A 21,284-nucleotide genomic window follows, 5' to 3' on the forward strand; every position below is an offset into this window, starting at 1 on the left:
TGACATGATTATAGATAGCAGGCCGGAGAGTGATCACAACCCCCTCTCTTTGGCACTTAGGGTCCCAGGGATAGCGCCACCGCAGGAAGAATCAGACTGTATCACATCTGACCTTGTCTTGTGTGCTAACAGAAGACGGGTCAAATGGTCCATGGTGATGGCTGACCCTGAGCTTGTCAACCAGATAGAAGAATTGGCTCTTAACACCAAAGAAAGGATGTTGTTACCTCCACCCAGCGACCTGCCCACGACTAATAATGTTGACCTTCACGAGGCATGCTTTGAGGCAATTAAAGATCTCCTTACCAGACCATGTCGGAAACTGAAGGCTAAGCAAAGCAGGGGCTGGTATAATAAAAACTGCAGGGAAGCCCACAGTACACTTATTGCTGCAGTTAAATCCAGGAACTCCCCTGCCATTAGAACAGCGAGACAGATCTATAAGCGTACCATTTGGGAAGCTAAAAGGGATTGGGAAGACTCATATTGGCATGACCTTCTTCATGCATGTGAGTCTTCCAACCAAATCAGATTCTGGGAGATAGTCAGGCGAGGCAGGGGTTCGGATACATCATCCCCTGAAAATTATGTTTCTGCGGTAGAATGGGTGAAATTCTTTTCTGCTCAATTTGCCATCCAGAACGTTCCCCAGTCGGCTGAGGTGCACTCACCAGGAACCCAACCAATACCACACGAGAATAGACTTGTTTTTAGCTGTTCTGACACCAAACATGCCTTAGGCTCCATCCAGTCCGGGAAAGCCCCAGGGATCGACGCTGTACCAGCGGACCTTTTCAAATTAAACCTAGATTTGTGGGTCCCCTATATCACTATCTTAGCTAATTCGATAGCAGCCGGGGAAAAAATACCGCAGTCTTGGAAAGGGGCTGAAATAATACCGGTTTTTAAAAAGGGGGATCGATCCTTACCAAAAAATTACCGTCCAATCAGCCTGATCGACACAATCCAAAAAGTGATAGCACGAATGGCCCTAGCTAGAATACAGGGGTGGATTGAGCAAAACAACATACTCTCCCCCCTGCAGGCAGGGTTTAGGTCAGGCACCAGTACACTAGACCAGGTGTTTCGGCTAACCATGCTATATTGGAAGGTGGTCTTTTTGGGCGGGGGGGTCATATATGCGGCCTTTGTCGACCTTCGGTCGGCTTTTGATATGGTTCCCAGGGCTAAACTTTGGGATGCCCTAAAAAACATGGATTTTCCCCCAGACCTTTTAGACCTGGTGAAACGCCTTCATGAGGAAAACTTCGCGCGTGTAAGATGGGGCAACCAGGGTCAGGTGACCGCTAGCTTCCCTGTAGAACGAGGAGTCCGGCAGGGCTGCGTGTTAGCCCCTACATTGTTTCTGCTGTTTATCAACCGGGTGGTTGCTTTTTTCAACGGAATCCACACCGATGCACCCACCCTGGGAAACACAAAATATCCTCTGCTAATATTCGCTGACGACACCCTGCTCCTTTCAAGGACCCGTAGTGGCCTGCAGGCGGCCTTAAACCGATTTTCTGAGTTTTGCACACAAAATGACCTCCAAATTAATACAGACAAAACTAAATTTATGATTTTTAACAAAAACAAGCCCATCACCAGCTCATTCTCTCTAGAGGGCGTCCCGATAGAACAAGTCAAAGTGATGTCCTATTTGGGCGTAACCTTAGACCATCAACTCTCTTGGAAACCCCAGCTGGAGGTGATGGCCCTTAGGTTTATTCGCCTTTCTGGATGCCTGATAAAGGAACAGAAAAAATCACTAACTAAACGTATTACACCTGTTTTAAAAATATACGATGCGAAAGTGAATGCAGCTACACTGTATGGCGCGGACATTTGGGGGTACATAGGTCTGTCTGCCCTCACCAATGCTCAGAACAAGTTTCTTAGGATGTTAGTGGGTCTCCCCCAATCTTCCCCCATTACCCCCCTGCTTTTAGATTTAGGATGTAAACCGCTGGGAGAGATGGCCCAGTATCGCCTCGTCGCTCTTTGGCGTCGCCTTTGGACGACCGAAGAACTTAGCTTATTTACTAAAGAACTTGGTGAAGTCAGAGCATTGTGGGGTGCCCAGAAAATCCCTTGGTTTAGAGAGGTAAAGCGTATACTGTATCTGATGGGCCTCCCAGAGCTATGGCTACACCCCGAAAGCTCAAACTTCCCATCAAAAGCTGAATTCAAGGAGCTTTTCTGGGCCGCTAAAAAATCCGCTCTGGTCTCCCTCTCAGCTGCCAACAACTTAACTGGTCAGTTTCTCATGCATAAATTATCCCCTTTTCTGGAACCATACTGGGACCTGATCTGTAAGACGCTTGATCGTAAGCTATATCATCAGTTCCGAGTGGGAACCTTACCGATCAAGTCATTTACTGCTAAGTGGGCATTGAATTCTAGCGATAAATGCCCCTTTTGTCCTGATCACACAGAAAGTCTGGGCCATGTGTTTTTTGCATGTCCTGTATATCGACAGCCCAGACTTAAATGGTTGAGACCAATTTGTAAATCTTTAAATTGTGGGGGTAGCCATACAGCCCTTCTCAAATTAAGAGACCTACGCACTGCTAAATCTGTGATTTGTGTAGCAAAATTTTTGGGTTGGATGTGGCTCATCCGAGGAAAGAATCTGTAAACTGTTTTTTTAATCTTAATGTTACACACCAATTTTAATGTAATGGGGTTTTTTTTTGTACAATGTTGTTTACTGGAAATGTTTTTATCTGTGTCTTTTATGAATTTTTTTATTCGAAATAAAGACTTATTGACTTGACTTGGAATAAGAAAGCACCACCCCTAACACTAGTGTGCCGGAGAGTTGGGGATCTAGGAGACCTTGTACGTACAAATAACCAGAAACCTACTAGGTGGAACTGGGAAGAAAGAAACCCAGCAAGAAGCAAGGGCAGTCCAAACCAAAGCTCTGTTGGATGGTACAATGGGGCGTTAGGGCAGCCAAAAGTGAACTACGTTCAGGAATTAAATTAAAATTCCAATCAGAAATATCAAGGTGTAGGTCTTGCTACCGCTTGGTAGTAGCCCAAGCAAAAATGGATTGGAAAAGCTTGTTGTGGACTTCGCTGCAAGAAGCCTTGGTTGCTTAAAAAAATAAGGATTTTTGGAGGATAGTTGTATTAATGGCCACAAATCGGTGTTAGACTTCTGCATGCAGCCACAAGAGTGGGTGGAATATTTTAGTAACATATATCCAAATCAGTGTGGCACAGAAAAGGCTAGATGCAGGCCCAGTGGAAATAGTGTATCATGCAAGCCTAATGCTCTTAATTTTTCATTGAATAAAACACTAGATTGTATTTCTCCCCGCTCTGGGTCCAGACAGGATACCTAATGATTTGTATACGGCAAACACAGAAATCTAGGGCCGTATATAAATCTGTTGTCCAATGCTATTCTCTCCACCTCCTGGATACTAGAGGAATTATAACAATCTACTAGAAGGGGGATCAGGCCAACCACGGGAATTACTATACTACAAGCTTGATTGACTACCTTAAACAAATCTTCTGCAAGAGGTCCTAGCCTGCCTACAAGATTAGCTTAGTGAAGACAGCATCCTGTCTGACCGGCAGACAGGCTTCAGATCAAATATAAGTACAAGAAAGGGTGGTCCGAGTTGAGTAGATATACTTTGCAATTATTTTATGTTAGTATATATTTGCACCACAATTATATTTCACAGTGGGTATGCTTAGCGCAATGAGAGTGGCGTATGCAGTATTCAGAAATGAATTGTATTTATTCCATCTACCGATGCAATCATTATACTTATTACTGCATACAATTACTTATAAGTCATCTGCATATCATCACTGTAATTATAAAATCATTACACAAATGGTGCTCTTAGTGAGAAAGGGAAAAGGGAGTGAGAAATATGTGAGGGACGAGGTAAAGGTGGTGTGACAATGATGCATCACATTCAAATCAACACGCCTTTACATTTAAGGTAATAACAGTGTTCCCAAAACACATCACACATAGGTAAGATGAATCGTTCTTTTGTTCCTATGGCGTGTAGGATTAGGCGTAGTCTACGTTTCGACCCCTAGTGCGTTAAAGGGTTAGTCTTCCCTCATGATGGGGTCTTCATCAGGACAAGGAAGAGAGCCTGGAAAACATGGCATTATCTAGTATTAGTTAACTGTGTGGTGAAGTGGCACTTTGATATAGGCTAATTATAGGGGTTACCTACAAAGAAAGTGACGGACGGCGAGTCTTGCGTCACGTCTTGGGCTTGAGCGTGCTCCTGTTCGTTTCTGAAATACAGTACAATGGGGGGAGGGTTTGAGCGGGAATGCTAAGCAGCTCATTAGCCAACTGGCAAGGGGAAAACCTTTTGCCCATCCACTTACTGCAATTCGGCGTCTTTAGTGTAGTGAAGGGTATCGTAATTTCTTCATATAATAGGCTTCACTGTGCACCGCACATCTTTCTGAGGGGGTCAGGAGACAGAAATTGAGGTCAGGGTTGCTGGTTAAAAATTATTCCGCATTTCTATGTGTGATGTGTTTTGGGAACACTGTTATTACCTTAAATGTAAAGGCGTTTCGATTTGAATGTGATGCAACATTGTCACACCACCTTTACCTCGTCGCTCACATATTCCTCACTCCCTTTTCCCTTTCTCACTGAGAGCACCATTTGTGTAATGATTTTATAATTACATTGATGATATGCAGATGACTTATAAGTAATTGTATGCAGTAATAAGTATAATGATTGCATCGGTACATGGAATAAATACAATTCATTTCTGAATACTGCATACGCCACTCCCATTGTGCTAAGCATACCCACTGTGAAATAGAATTGTGGTGCAAATATATACTAACATAAAATAATTCCAAAGTATATCTACTCAAATCGGACCACCCTTTCTTGTACTTATGTATTGACCCAGGTCCATGAGTTTTGAGGGCCCACCCATTTACAATTCCGATCAACTGTAAGCACCACTGACCAGGTATTTCGGTTTGTTTGCATTTACGGGAAATAGATGATAATCAACAAAGGCAAACTTGATGTTGCCTTTTTTCAATCTTTGATCTGCTTTTGATTTGGTCCCAAGAGATAAGCTGTGGGGGGTGCTTGTTGAAATGGGCATTCCAGACCCACTATTGGTCACTTTTGTAAGACTACATGCAGATAATCTGGCTCAAGTGAGAAGGAGGGAGGGGTAGATGGGGTACTGTCAGACCTGATTCACATTGACAGAGGTGCATCTTGGCCCCCAGTCTATTCACCTTATATATCAATGGAGTGATTGATTTTGTGAACAGAGACAGCTGTGATGCGCCCAGCATACGGGGGAGGTGGGCTCCTGCATCTCTTTACTGTTGATTCTGAAAACGCCCCAGGGGCTGCAACATCAATTGAATCTGTTTCAGCTGTTTTGTGATGAGCGGGTTCTAGAGTTTAATAGCTCCAAAAACAAATGTATGGTCTTACATAAAGTGTCAGGTTGCAAAAGACGACTGACAGTGGATGAATCCCTAATAGATGTGGTGGCCAAATATGACTACCTAGGCATAAGACTCACATCCAATCTGTGTTGGACTCCCCAGGTGGAAAAAGCCCAGTTATCTCTAATTCAGCACGTAGGTGGCATTGCAAAGATTCACAGGAAAACGACATATAGGAGAGTGGCCTTAGCCCTAGAGATCTACAACACCACGGCTTTGGGGTCGATCATGTACGGAATGGAACTATGGGGTTGCACAAAAACACAGAGTCGTTGTATAGTCAAGCACAGGATTTTAAAGCCTTTGTTAAATCTTCCAGCGAGTGGCCCAGTAGCTGCTTTTTTTCTTCATCTGGCCCAAAGGATGATTGCTTACAAAATTGAGTGCAGACTTGTAACTTTCTGGCACCGGCTTTGGTCTGCTACAGCCCTTGAATCATACTGCGTGGGCTCAGAGATCTCACGGCTCCACACAGAGCGACCAGAATTCCATGTCTTTGTGCTGTCAAGGTATTACTCCAGAAAATAGGTCTAGAATCTTATTGGTTCACTCCTGAGAATCTCAGTAGATCTCTAGAGCACAGTTAAAAGCGATCTTCTGGGATCATATCACTAGATACTGTAGTGCACTGTAAGGGTACATTGTCTTTAGCTTTCATTGATCCTCAACCTTGTTCGCAGTATGAGCAGACAATTGATGAAATTGTTCCTCCATTCGCAGGAAAACTAAACTTACTAGGTTCTTTAACAGTTAAAGTTTTTAGCTCCAAATGGCATACAAAGGGTGTAGAAGATTATCTGTGTTCTACATGCCTAGGAGGTTCTGAATCACTTACCCATATATATACTTTTTGCCCCTCGTTTCATCACCTCCAAAAAAAGTGGATTGTGTCCCTCTGCAGAAATCTGGGCACAAGAAAGCACCAGGAGGCGTTCAGATTGCTGCAGACCAACACAAGTAGAGTAGTGGTGTTTGATTTGGCCATATTGTTTATGGACATTTGGATAAGATGCTTAAAATGTTTACAACAACAGCCTCCACAGATATAGCCCAGTACATGCTGAGGAATTTGGCACTCTTGTGGTTTTGATTGTCATAAATGGAGGGAGCCCAGGAATGGAAGCTTGCATAAACCTCCCCCATACAAAGGTATTTGCTCCCTGTATTGGACTCTAGTGGCCACTCACTAGGCATCTTTATCCTTTATCAGTTTGCATAGTGTATGTATCAAGATTAGTTACTGGATTTTGTTTCAGAGGCACATATGCTTACCCTACCCTGCAACTAGTATTCTGTCTACATTTTATTATGGCTTGTAGGGTCATCTGTATTAGTTGATAGTGTATATGTTGTGCTTCTAATTTTCGTAGGTTCCCCCTTCCCTATGCTGCAATTAAGATGCATTATGTCAATAGCTCTCTCTGTTTTATTTCCCACACCTTTGAGGGGCTTTCTATTGTACAATTGCTGCTACTCTTTGGATTTAATAGTATGTTTTTGTAATGTTTTTATGTACTTTTAAATAATTTGCCATTCTTGTGCTGCACTTTTATGATCTTAGTGATCAACGTAAAGTTTTTGATGATGATGATGAGAAAGCAGTTTGGAAGGAAGGGCATAGCTAGAGAATAGATTTGACCAGACTAAGAAGGGCCAGAGCAAGAAATACGAGTGAGGGAGAGGTTACCCCACATGTGATAAAAGGGCAAACTAAATGTACACATGTACCAGAGTGGACAATCAGAATATAAATCTAATTGCTTACTCTAATAATCAGAGAGTAATTTGGGCAAGAGGAAGAGGTGGTTACCATGGGAGGATGGGAACTCAAGTGGAAGGGTTCACTGGATGGAAGGTTTCCAGAACTTAGAGATATTGATAAATAAGAGACAGAGGATCTCTGTCTTGTTAACAGATGTGGCTGAGCTCCCACAAAGTTTACCAACCAACTGCCTAAAACGTAAAAACAAATTTCTTAGAGGTAACATGGGTTTACCATTGGAAATTTTGAGGCATATTTTCAAGGACAGGCGATACATTATCGCCGCTTTTATCGGCAGGAAACTGCCGATAAAGCGGCGATAATGGCCTTGATAATATGCTCTATGAATTCCAATCGAAGCCCATGTTAGATGTGAACACATCTAACATGGGCTTCGATTGTAATTGATAGAGAATATTATCAAGGCCATTATCGCCGCTTTATCGGCAGTTTCCTGACGATAAAAGCGGCGATAATGTATCGCCTGTCCTTGATAATATGCCCCTCTGTTTTAACAAGAAGTTTCTTTCAGAGAAAAAGAATGTCTAGACAATCATCATCAAAACATCATCACTGTTAAGCAATGAAATAGATCAAATTAATTTTAAATCCAACTTAGTAAGCAAAAGGAAAACAGTTTAATTAATAAAAATACAAAAAGTGAGTAGCTCTGCCATTTTCTCTACTCCTAGTTATGCTTTATAAAACATTCACTAATGGCTAGCAGCTCATTTATTTTTAGCATTAAATAAGGCAAAGCCCAACAGAGAACGATTTGTATAAAGTACAGTTTTGAAGTAAATGTTGCATTTGAAAAACATAGTATTAATCATTTGCAGCAACTGTCTATATCCAAAAAAGTAAATTAATGCTATCTTCAGAACTTGCAACACACATCTCTGTGAGTTCTGATCTGATGCTTGTCTTGAAACACCACGCCACAGGTTTCAGCGATGCAAGTTTTTTAACCACTCTCCTTAGCACCACACCAAAAGTCCAGTGTCAATTGGGTTTTTTGCTTTTTGCCAAAGCAGCATATTCCTCACTGTTCCGAGGATCATCTTCCTTCTTCCAAGCCCTGTTAGAAGTTTTGGCATAGCAATGGCCCTTATGGATCAAACCTGCAACCTTCTTTTTCCCATGGGATAGCAGTTTGCCAGCTTCTCTGGCCGTAAGCCGAGGATTCAAAAATTAAGTCTTTATTACATTAAGAAGCAGACTGGGGTAATGCAGCAATAGTCTTTTTCTTCTCTGAATTCCAGGTGGTGATAGCCCAAGTTTATAAATGTATTAGAGTAATGATTGTTTCTGACCCAAAATACTATAAGAGCAGAACTCTCACTCTCGTTCTGCTCTTTCTTTTATTTTCTTGCACAGGCCATCCCAGAAGTTAACTTGAAAAACACCATCGCTAGGATTCCCAACATGGTCAAAGGAGTCTCATGCCAACTTAACCATGTGGGTTCACAGAGCTTGCCCTGTTGTCAGACAGTTTTAATCTGGTACCACCCCTTGTCCATCCAATTGCAAGACAATAAAAATAACATTTGTGCATTGTTCCTCTTGGAGTAAGATGCCTGGGTGTCCATTCAAAGGACATTTGAAAGGACCCAAGAGTTCCATTCATAATGGCAAGGGCTACGATGTGTAGCCTGTCGGACGAGGAGCAGGTTGAGTGTCATGGACACTTGCTGCTATATCACGAAGAGACCACTATTGTTGTAGCCTCTCATTGATTGATCATTGCGGTCGGTCGCTGCAGGTGCATAGTGCAGGTCCACTTTGCCGGTCATCGTAGATGGTTGCTGTCGGTGCAAAAGGCCTATCCAGCTGACGCTTCGCATCATCTGTCATTAAGGATTATCTATTTTCTGTGTGAAAAAGTCACTTTGTGGTGGCCAGAACCCCAACAATTTTGTAATTTCACCTTTTCTTTTGGCGGAGTTCTCCGTGATGCCAGCAAGAGGTCCAGGTTTTAGGGGCACCTCTTGGGGTCAGTACTCACTCCAGTTCAGGCTAGCAGCAGGGCACGGGCAGGCCAGGCTGTACAAGTGGGTACTGTTAAGCTGGGCAGTTGCAGGGAAGCCTGTTGAAGTATTTTGTTTCACTGTAGGTCACACAGGAGGTTGATGCTCAACTGAACCTTGGAGTCACTCTGGGTAGCCGGAATCAAGTTAAGCATGTGGTCCAATCTTCCATCTTCAGTCAGCCGGGCACTCCTCCTTCCTCAGGCAGCAGTAAAGTACTCCTTCTGAATTGTCGACAGGTCCAGCAGTGTTCTTATGAGAGATTCTAAAGGTCCCACTTTTAAACCTAGTACTCCTGGTCCTAGTTTCAAACCGTCTAAGGTAACAAAGATGTGTGTGTGCTGCAGGTAGGTCCCTTTGAAGTGCAATCAGGGAATTTTACAGCCCCTACCCAGCCATCCTGTCAGGAAGATCCTGTCCTCTCACACCTGGGATTCCTTTGTCGCACGGTCTGGAAGTAATACACAAACCACAACAGCAGAGCAATTCACAGTCGTGACCCTAGACATTGGCAGACATGTACAGTTGATTTAGGCAGACAAATTCCAACTTTCTAAAACTGGCATTTTCAAATTTGTAACCTGAATTCTGACTTTTCAATGAAAGAGAATTTTCAAATACAATTAATTTGAGTGGAAACAGCATGTGTCTAGGTTATCCCGAACTGAAGTGAGTCCGAACTGTGTGTTATATGGTAACCCAGTGTTAGTCTGTGGTAGAGATATGCTGTACAACAGTTAAAAAAAACTTTGGGAGTTTTTCTCCCCGTCAGGACATGCAAAACATAAGCACACATGTCCTAATTTTTGAATACCATTCACCATGCCCTATAAGCCTTTAGGACCTACTTTACAGGTGACTTATAAGTATTAAAAATATACGGATTAGGCCTAGAAAAAGATTTTTTGTGCCAGATCGAAATGTCATTTTAAAACTGCATTGCAGCCCGCAATGGCAGGCCTGAGCATGTTTAAAAAGGCCACGACAGTGGGTTGCACAATGAGTGCTGCAGACTACTAATATAATTTAATTTACAGGTCTTGGTTACATGTAGTACCACTTATTAGGGGCTTATAAGTAAATTAAGTATGCCAATTAGGTGCAGGCCATGTTTTAGGGAGAGAGCACACATACTTTAGCACTCAAGCAGGAGTAAAATGTACAGAGCCCAATGCCAAAAAAACAACTTCAGCAAAGTAAGGGGGTGTAGGCAGATGGTTTGAGGGGGAACCACACCAAGGATGTCAGGTCTAACACTATTTTATCAGGCTGGAGTGCGATAGTGTGTACATTATGGGCAGCAGGCAAGGCCACTATGAGCGTGTTGGGGAAGAACTATGTCAGGCGCAGAGAAAGAAGGATAAGCTACATCAAGTGACTGCTCTTGAGGCCCAAATCCTGAGCCTGGAACAATGCTGCCTTGGAGAGACATAGGAGGTCCTCACCCTGGACGAGTTCCCTTTATGCTGAATGTCATCGACCAGGCGAGTCTACAAATATGGAGCTAAGACTAAAAATAGGAAACTATACAATTGGTTGGACTCCAGGGAGATGGCTTCCAGAATAGTCTATGAGATCTCAGCCCCCAAGGGAGAGCATTGGGGCAGATCTGTGGAAATCACAGCTGTCTTTGTTGAGTATTATCAGACACTCTATGCTAAACACCCACAGCCCCATAGAGAATATGAAAATGCTCTTAGCATTCCCTTAAAGCATATCTAGTAAAGTATTTCAACTTAGAAGAGATAGAGGAAGTCTTGCAAGATATTAAAATCAGCAAAATACTGGGACCGGATGGCTTCCCCCTTCAATTAATTGTATGTTCCATGAGACCCTCACTCCCTAGCTCCATGAGCTCTACACAGAAGCAGTCTCATAGGAGGCTTTCCCCTGGAACTCACTGTGGTCACGACTGTGGTTCTCTGTAAGGTGGGCCAGCTGTGCCTCATTTCAGCTGATCTACTTGAATAATAATACGATCAAGATATTTTCAAGGTCCTTGCCAACAGACTTTAATTAGTCTTGACTACATTGGTTCACCCAGACAGATGGGACTTTATCCCAGGATGCAGTACCCACCACTGTATATGACGTATGCATGTGGCACTGACAATTCTCCAGTCCGTAAGAGACCCCTGTGCCCTTCTGTTAGTGACTTCGAGAAGGCATTTGATTATGTGGACTAGACTTCCTTAGCAAAAGTTTGTGAACGCATGGGTTTTGGACAACGATTTTAGGGTTTGATTAAGCTTCTGTATTCACACCCCTCTGCTCTGGTGCAATTCAATGGAGTTGTCTCGGGCATCTTTTCACCCCTAGCTATAGAACCCCTAACAAGTCTCATAACATGTGATGCTGGGATGCAGGGTTGGAACTGGGACATGAGGATAGAATAAATGATCATGTTTTATGCTGATGATGTCCTTCTTTTCCTAGCCAATCCACGCATCTCAGAGCCTTGCAGTCTGGAATTTCTAGCGTTATATGTAGAGGCCTCCAGTCTCCGGGTGAATTGAAGTAAATCTCTTCTAATTCCTCTGCAGGATGATTGGACGACCACTTCCGTGGAAACTAGCTTCCTTATTAAAAGACCAAACTTTCAATATCGGGGCACATACATTTCTCTGGGTCTGTCCCTGATGTGGAGCCTTACTCTCCCCCCTCTAGTTAATAAAACGAAAAGGGACGTTCAAAGATTGGAACAGATCCCACTCTATTTTGTCGACAGAGTGGTCCTACTTAAAATGATAGTAGTCCATAATTTCTATATACTCTCCAAATCATTCCTCTTGGGATCCTGAATCACTGGATCCAAAAAACTCTCCTCTATGAACGCTTCTCCCCGCATAGCCCTGGACAAATATTATCATTCAGTATATGACAGTGGGACAGGAATGGCCAACCTTGTGCTGCCTAAACATTGGTTACAAATGGCTGGTTGAGTGGACGCTGGGTTGACCCGGCATACTGAATAGAACTTTCCCTCCTAGGCTTAAACAATATAATAAGAATGCTCTACAGGTCTCCAATCCCTATGTATCTCCCAACAGTCACTAGGGTAGTCTTCATGAGCTGGCGCGAGGTCTTACTTTTTCTTGGTTGGGTCAACAAATGGACACAATTATCTCCTTTATGGCAGGGGAAATGGCTGCACCACACCGTTCAATTGAAAGACTTTGTGGAAAGGGACAGAATTGTCATTACAATGCTGGGATACATATGATAGGGAGAATATGTGTGCTCATTTCCAGTCTATCAAACTCATTTATCCCCATCCCGAACCCAATTCCATAAATATCTGCAGCTTCACCATGCACTCGTTAGCCATCTGACGTTGACAACAGAACTGCCCAAACATAATTAGTTTGAGGCCAAACTTCTAGTGGGTCAAATGTAACAGGGTGCAATATCACAAATATACAGAATGTTTGTTATTAATGCCTTTGGCAAATTTACCTCCCTAAAGCAGAAGTGGGAAATCTGGGCTGGTGTCTTCGAAGATGCTGACTGGCGAGGGCCCTGAGAATTTGCCATCTTCTTTTGGTTTTGATTGATCCAGCTGTACTACTTGCATGTTACTTACCTCATATCCCATTGTATTTGGCAATCAGGCGGGATGCCCTACCCCATTTGCTTTCAGTGAGCCCACTTAGAGGCAGACTTCTTTCATATGGTCTGGTGGTGCCCCAGAGATGCCAGCCAGGTTTGGCTGGGAATTCAGAGGATACTTGTCCAAAGTCCTGAACGTACTGGTTGTTTTATCAGTCAGAGAGGTCCTTATGGGCTTATTAGAGGACCTTGGTGCGTGCTGGTGCAAAAGTATTATGGTTGGGGTGGCCACAGTCATGACCAAATGAGATATCCAATGCAAGTAGAAATCCTTACACCCCCCTACCATGACTGAATAGCGGATGGGGATAGATTGGTGTGCAAAGCTGCAACAGCAAATTTATCAAGCCAGAATTTGACCCCAGAATATTCTGGGATCTGAGGTAATAGTGGGTGTACTGTGAGTTGGAAGGCAACTGGAAGGTTACCCGAGGTATGAGGTGTAGATTTAAGATGTCTCAAAGCAAAGTGTCTGCGCTAACTGTTTTGTTCACCTGTTTCCTTACCATATACAAAAATCAATAAAGTTGATTTATCAAAAATAAGCGGATATGTGATATTAGACCTGTGAGCCTTCTCAATGGGAATTATTGCGTAATTCTCATGATTTGGGTACTCTACAATAGTGACGTAATTTCTTTTTAGAAAAAGGAATTCATTTTCGCAGACACAAGAAGAGTAATCATACACTTAAGATTAAGCAAAAAACGTCAAAAATCAAGAAGTTCTAATTCAATTGCTTCATTTTTAAATGGATTTGCAGAACAATCACCTTAGTTCTGTCCCATCATGCATTCTTAACTGTCCTGTATCCATTCTATGAGTGTATGTAGGTAGTCTTTCTGGTGTGGAATGGACCACTGAACCTAATGGCAGAGTGAAGAATGATTGTAAGTGTGTGGACAGTGCTGAGGTAGGTGCCAGTTTAGGACTTTGCACAATGAGACCATGAGTAAGAGGGAATGATGTTGTGATTCCTTAAAAAAAGAGAGGCATGGATTACTAAGACTTGATGGCTACTCCTTTATTATCTTAAGTGTGATTAAGTGATGTATTGTGTATATTGGTGTAAAAAGATAAACTAGTGCACCAGTATTTACTGCTTTTCTTGTAGGTGGTGATGCAGGACAAAATTAAGACATGGGTCTTAAGAGGCAGCCAGTGCAGGTTCATAAGTATGGGAATTTTCTCAAGATCTTTGATGTAATTGAGGCCTCTGAACATTTCTGGATGCTGGTGCTTAGGGGTCTGTCACCAACCAGTTGCAAGTGAACCAGTGATTAGCTAGCAGTTCTGAAGCTTGAAATAGGAAGATGGAGTTTTAAAAACGACTGAATTAAGAATAAGAGCATAAGACCAGACTGTCCTAATTTTCCATACAATATGAATTTTGAATGTGAGGTCGCTGTCAATAATGGAACAGACTGATTTAGCATCCATGGAGCAGTGAGAGTGGAACTTTTCCAGCTTCAAGTCAGAGAGACATTCCTAAATCTTTGGTGGTATGACTGCATATTAGTAGTTGGATATTGCACTTTCACACGCAACATACAATGTTTGGTTGAATTTTGCCATGACGCAGCAGTGTTAGTTGAACATTAGAACCTTGCAGTATTTGCAGCACAGTGAGACAGGGAGAAATACCTTTCAAATCTACGTTTACCCTGATCCATTTCAAAAGCACTTGATATCCTTTTTCACTGTCATAGAAACCTATGTTTCCCTACGGCAAAGTGGTGACTTCCCATCGGAAAATGTAATAGATGAGAAATGTATGCAGAGAGGTTACATTTGTATGATATGTATTTTGTCTTTCTTTCAACAGTTTGGCAAAAACATCCTTGACATCTGTCTTAGCATCCTAGACCGAAGCATTAACCACCGTCGAAATCCAGCTAAGGATGTCTCCCGCAGAAGCGACCCGGTCTACATCTGTCGGGTGCTTTCAGCTATGGTGAGAACAATTTTACTGTCATTGTTTAAAATTTGCCTTTATTTATTGTGTACCTGACTAGATGTATTGATGTAGTCTATCTGATGCAACAGATTGAGCTGCTGGATGGTCAATTAGAAGCAGATCCTGGCCTGAAAGGGTAACATTTAGTCAGTGAGGTAAAATCTTACTTCATTCATTTACTGGGGGATAAGTTAAACTATAATCTTGCGACAGAGGGCATAACATACTGAATATTGAGCTTTTGTAGAACATTTTTTCATACTACAAATTTGCACTCACCTCTAGTAATATAGGCATGTTCCTCCCAGGATAAGCATGTCAAACTGATTGATTTTTGGGTCTCACCTATTTAAAATATCGCACCGGGGATTAATAATTAGAACTGTGGGTGTCTTGGTCTCACCAAAACACCTGTCTCTAAAAAATAATTAAATCTCATTCCTAATGTCTGAAACATCAGACTCACTCTGTAGAATTTCTGAATTCAGTCCCCATATTGAAGGACCGTGTTTTCTGATCCAGTTTGAATAGACCCAGAAACGGCAGCATGAACCGAGATAGGGATGGGATGAATTTTAGGATCAGCAGTAGATTTGAGCAGAGCTGCATCAACTAAAAGATAATCAATGCAAGAAAAGCTAGAGTGGGGAGGAGAGAAAAAGGTGAAATTGTTGCCTTTGGTATTATGGAGTCTCCAAACATCATGTAGATGGTGTGATGTGCAAAGATTAATCAATTGCCTGTGACCTCTAGAGGGTCTGAATTGAAAAGCAGTGTACCAATCAAGAATTGGGTCTAGCAGAAATTTAAAATCACCACCTAGGATCAATTGAGCAGCCTGGGGAATAACAGGACATATTAGCAAGAACCACGTTAAAATTATCGCCGTTTTAGCGCCAGGAAACTGCAGCTAAAACGGCGATAATGTGCTTGCTAATATGCGTTATAGAATACCAATAGAAGCCCAGTTTAGATGTCCTGCACATCTAACCTGGGCTTCTATTGGAATTCTATGATGCATATTAGCAAGCCCATTATCGCCGTTTTAGCGGCAGTTTCCTGCCGCTAAAACTGCAATAATTTTAACAAGGTTCTTGCTAACATGCCCCAGAAAGTTTTTTAATTAAGAAAGATCCAGAAATTCAGGTTATCTATGTTAGGAGCAAAAATGATCATTACATATAGATCTTGCCCATTAATATTCAGCCTGGATAGAAGCCAACGTCCATTTGAATCATGCTCCGCTGTGACTATTGAGAGACCCGACTTTCTGGAGATAAGAGTGAGGACACCATTCTGCTTCCCTTGTGTTTCCGAACATGAAACATCAGAAACCCATCCCCTTCTCATAAGGAGTGCTACCTTAAAGTAAATGATGTTTTCCAGCGAAAGTACAATGTCCCCACTGCGACTTTTACCATAATCCAAAATGTTGGTTCTCTTCGCTGGATGATTTACACCCTTAGTATTAAGGGATATTACATTGTGAGAAGCCATAAGGGAGAGGTATTAGAGATTGGTCTCTAACCCAGAGATTGCAGCCACAAGGGAGTACACCTGACAATAAACAGAGCAAGCCAAAAAGGAGAAGCATCATTGTTACTATACATATTAGTGCCGAGCAGAGGTGGAAGAAAGGGCCAAGGTAAGGAACATGGCAGAAGCAAAAAAACAAATCGAGATGTTGAGAGTTCCAAGAAAAACCAAGAGACCCTCATGACCTCTAATCACCCCAGGAAGTCTGTAGGAGACAGAAGTCACATTGTGAATCATGTAGGAATACAGAGAAGACAGTTCAGGGGCCGACCGGACCCACATCATAAATATCAAAAATATTACCTAACATTTGAAGCCTGCATCTGCGAGGAGGGAATGAACATGACACAATGTATGACATATAAATCTTTGTAAGACAGAGGCCACCTCCCAGTCACACAACCCCAACAAGAGACAAATGGAACTCAGTGTTTAGGGTAGAAGGAGTCTCTTTTTTGTGAGAAAAAAAAGGAAGGACTCAAGCAAGGAGACCCTAGGGAAGAGTAAGATATCAATTGTAAACTTATCTATTTGTAATAGGGTCTTATGTATATGAAATGGAGTTTCAACTCAACAGAACCGGGTTTTAGAACCCAGCGGCGCCAGGGGAAACGCCCAAAGTCTCCGGGTCCACCTGTCTTTGAATACAGAGACACAGGGTACTTCTTGGTGACGTCAAAGATCAAATTTATTAGCTGCAGCCAGTAACAGAGATCCTAGAAGTACAACACGGTGTATGTTCTCAGGAGACTGCTCAACTTTACAAAGCAAGCCATCCCTTAATATACAAAAAATTGTGCTTCAGGCAAACATTCCTTATTTACAGTTTGACCACTCGCATGTTTCCACGACAAAAGCAGGAGCATGATGACAAGCCCATTTTACAGTTTGTCCAGCCCAAAATTAATCATAATAAACATTCTTCTTACTAGCAAGCCGGACAAGAACCCATAATAAAAGACCTCAACCCAAATCATAAATAGGCCATAAAAGAAGGAACAGAAACAGATGAGAAGCAAGATAGAAGGATGTGTGCATGTACCATAAACTCAGCAATGTCCTGCTCTTTGATCTCTATCTTGATCAGCTAAAGGGCAAGAACTGATTTGGCAAGGTCAGCTTCAGGCAGCAGGGTCAGTTCACTTCAGGTCAAACAGGAGTCAGCACAAACTCAAGCTAGGGTGTATGTGTCCCAGAGACTTGTTCAGCCACAGTCATAGGCCTATGTGAGGGCAACCACAAAATGGCTGCCATGCACAAAATGGAACCCAAGGGTTTCAGAACGAAATCGTCAAATACACAGTGAATCCATCAATGTAACGTGACGGAAACACTCATGCTTGCTGAGCTCACTGTTTACGGTTCGCTGTTACCACAATCTTAACAGAACCACGACCATTACGACCCAGGGTCAGAATTCACGGAACCTCAGCCCCTCCGTTTGCCCTTACATAGGCAATGACCTAAACTCACGTCAATCTGAATCCAGGTCTATACTAATCAGATCATCAAGATGTTGCTGTAGCATCATCCTATTACTTAGCACGTCCCTTGATACAGGTCTCCTTGCACACGAGGTAGCACAAAGGCTACATATAGCAGGAGCACACTGTACACAAAGACAGAACAGGAAAAGGATAGCTAATACCACCCCACTGACCATCAGAATCTTCCATCCCCAAGTGGATAACAATCCCCAAAACCATCCCATCAACGGCCAATCTCCTTCATCCACATGCACAGACTCGGAGATCTTATGTAGCTTGGAAATGGCTTGGTACACTGTCGGAGCGTTGTCTGGAATAAAAACGCAGCAGCTCGATTGAATCAATTTACATACCCCTCCTCTATCTGCAAGTATGACATCTAACGCAACCCTGTTCTGAAGAGTCATAAGGCGATCCGACTGGAGCGCAGCAGTCAAGTTGCTAAGGGCACCGGCAGTTTCAACTATGGTGGCCTCAACCACTCTCGTCAATTGCCGTATGTTCCTGCTGTTTACCATAGGTCCCCAAAACGGCAGAAAACCCTTCAGAAAATCTCCCAATTCTTGTTCTGCAGTATCTTCCTTACTGAAGACACCTCTAACAACTCTCGTCTTGTGGTAATCTGCCGCAGCTGTATACGTAGGAGGCAACAGGAATGAGACAAAACATGTACCCGAGAAATCAGGGGGCAACCATGTGTATGCTCTATCGTAACAGACGAAATAGGTACCCTTAGCTGCTAGGAACGATGGGGAAGTCTGGGACACAAAAACATACGTCTCAGTGCAGATACTCTTCCCTAACTGAGCTCTCTGGTTCTTGCCATTACCTTGCAGACAAAGATGACCCTGATGGGGTACAATCCAAATCGGAGAGGATCTTTTCGCTTGCTGGTTCTTACTCAGACTAGCTCCATATCCGGTCACGTTCCATCCAATATACGCTAGTGTCTCATCTCTCGGGATAGTCTCATAGGAACTAGCGACTTCAATCATATCGACTATTCCCTTAACTAGAGCACTATTCTTTGGATTGTCTCTCACAGAACATAGGGGGTATACTTCACGAGCATAGATGAACATCGTTCTGTATGCCCACACGGAACCATTATAGCTGAATGGCAGGACCAGGTAAGGAATACCTTTATCGGTAGTATGGGGCATAAGGCCACACACCCAACAATTTGTCATGTTCACTACTAGCTGGTGTTGGTGCAAAAGCTGAACAAAGGAGTTATTAACGAATTCCAATCTCCTAATGGACTCATGTTCAGGCAGAGGATGAAAGGAATGCGAAGAAACAGTAGAAGAAGGTATGAGCTGTGTAGTGGGTGCAAACGTCACTTGAAAAGAGAATATAATATATCCCATCAAGAACATCATCAAGCTAAGTAACATGAAAAGACATAATATAAAAAAACACTTTCTACTCATAATTCGGCACATTTTGCTCTTAAAACTAATTTCTTCAACAGGTCTCTCCATCTCGAAAAACTCCTTCCTCTAACCGTGCTGCTCGCGGCGGTTGGGTCTTCCGTGCTAAGGAATGCATCTGTCAGTCCAGGGAACGCCCTAGGACCAACCAGAACCGTCAACCTTATGTCTTCGGCTTGCACTCCCAAGTCTTTGCACCGCGACCCTACAGCTGAACCCGGATGGCGGTTCGAAAAACAAAAATCGGCCAAAAAAGTTTCTCAGATGGGAGGGCTGAACGTCAAAAATAGTAAAAAGGAAAATTTCTTATTTTATTTGTTCCATGACTCTTGGTCGTAAATTATAACGGCCTTTATCTGGCAATGTCTGGTCACGGAATAAAAGTTCAGGCTCAGTAGTGCCAGTCGAACTGACGGTGGCACAGCTTCTTGCAGAAGATTGTCGCTTTCACGCCCAGAACTCGTCCCAATTAAACGTGCATCGGTAAAATGATCAAACGAGGCACAGTGTCAGTTTCTGAATCAGGAATGCCCCCCTGGACCCACTGGTCGTACGGCAGAGGCAAAGAAACCCTCTTACAATACACGCCGTGGATCCAGTTCTTCTTCTCTTGCACTCGTACTGCAGATCGCGTAGACAATAGCACCAAGTAGGGACCAGTCCAACGGGGCTGATCGTTCTTTGTCCGCTGAAATTTCTTCACGAAAACCCAGGAGCCAGGATCGATGGCGTGTCCTGGATCTTCAGAAGCCTGAGGCAATGTGTCATGAACCTGTTGGTGTAAGACACGCAATTTAGCCGTCAAATCATACAGATAGTCAAGCAATACAGGGTATTCAATCTCGCTGAATTTCGTCGGCCTCGGCACTCCCCATATGTTTGCCTGGCGACCAAAAACTATTTCAAAAGGACTAAGTCCCACTCGAGAATGTACAGTCATCCTTGTTGACAGAAGTGCTAATGGCAAAGCATCAGGCCATTTAAGACCAGAGCTCCCCTGTATCTTGGCCAATTTCAACTTAAGGGTGCCGTTATAGCACTTAACTAAACCAGCTGATTGGGGGTGATTTTCAGCATGGAATTTCTGACGAATTCCTAAACAATCACATACTCTCTTCATCACTTGACCCACAAATTCACTCCCATTGTCACTCCAGACCATTCTCGGCAAACCGTACCTAGGGAAAAACTCCTTAACAAGGGCTTTAGCTGTGGACAAGGCAGTATTATCTTTCAGGGGATATGCTTCTACCCATCTTGAAAAGGCACAAACAACCACGAGTACATATTTCAAATTGTTGCACCTCTCCATGTGGATGAAATCTAGCTGCAAAACCTCGAACGGATACGTCGGAGGCGCAAACTGACCAGCTGGAGTTGGAGTTCCCTTGCTAGGATTGTACATCAGACAAACCATACAATTTTTGACCACATTCTCTGCACACTTAGGAATTCCAGCATTTTGCCATACTGGAGCCAACAACTTACAAATCCCTTTCGTACTGATATGAGCCATTCCATGCGCCATTGTAACCACTGCCAGCACGTACGCATCGGGTAACAACCATCGCTGATGCTCTGACAACTCAACCCAACAACCATTCGAATCCAATTTACCCGTACTCTCTCTCCATACGCTCAACTCTTTCTCTGTAGCTTCAGCTTGAATTGACTTCACACTCTCTATCGTATCTTCACACATTCCTTTATCCGGAACCCATCTCGCCGGACTCGCAACATACATTCGACTCATCACATCCCTTGCTGTTTCTTTCGCAACTTCATCTGCAAACGCATTACCACGACCAACGTCATCGGTAACCTTCTTATGTGCACTGCATTTCACGATCACGACTTGCAACGGCAAAGTAAGTGACTCAAGAAGCTCATTTACCAACTGACCATGCTGAATATTAGTTCCATGCGAAGTCAGAAACCCACGCTCTTTCCACAATCGTCCAAAACTATGAGCCACACCAAACGCATA

General features: G+C 43.0%; 1 protein-coding gene across 1 annotated transcript in view; it reads left to right on the top strand.

Annotated features, from left to right (window-relative positions):
* Nucleotides 1–21,284, top strand: part of LOC144768429 (protein-glutamine gamma-glutamyltransferase E-like) — a 382,753-nt gene that overhangs the window by 89,168 nt on the left and 272,301 nt on the right. The window contains exon 5 of the mRNA XM_078652075.1: nt 14,710–14,838. Coding sequence (XP_078508201.1) covers nt 14,710–14,838 — 129 coding nt within the window. The remainder of the gene's footprint in view (nt 1–14,709; nt 14,839–21,284) is intronic.

The sequence above is a fragment of the Lissotriton helveticus genome, chromosome 7, assembly GCF_964261635.1.
Source record: "Lissotriton helveticus chromosome 7, aLisHel1.1, whole genome shotgun sequence".
Taxonomy (NCBI): Eukaryota; Metazoa; Chordata; class Amphibia; order Caudata; family Salamandridae; genus Lissotriton; species Lissotriton helveticus.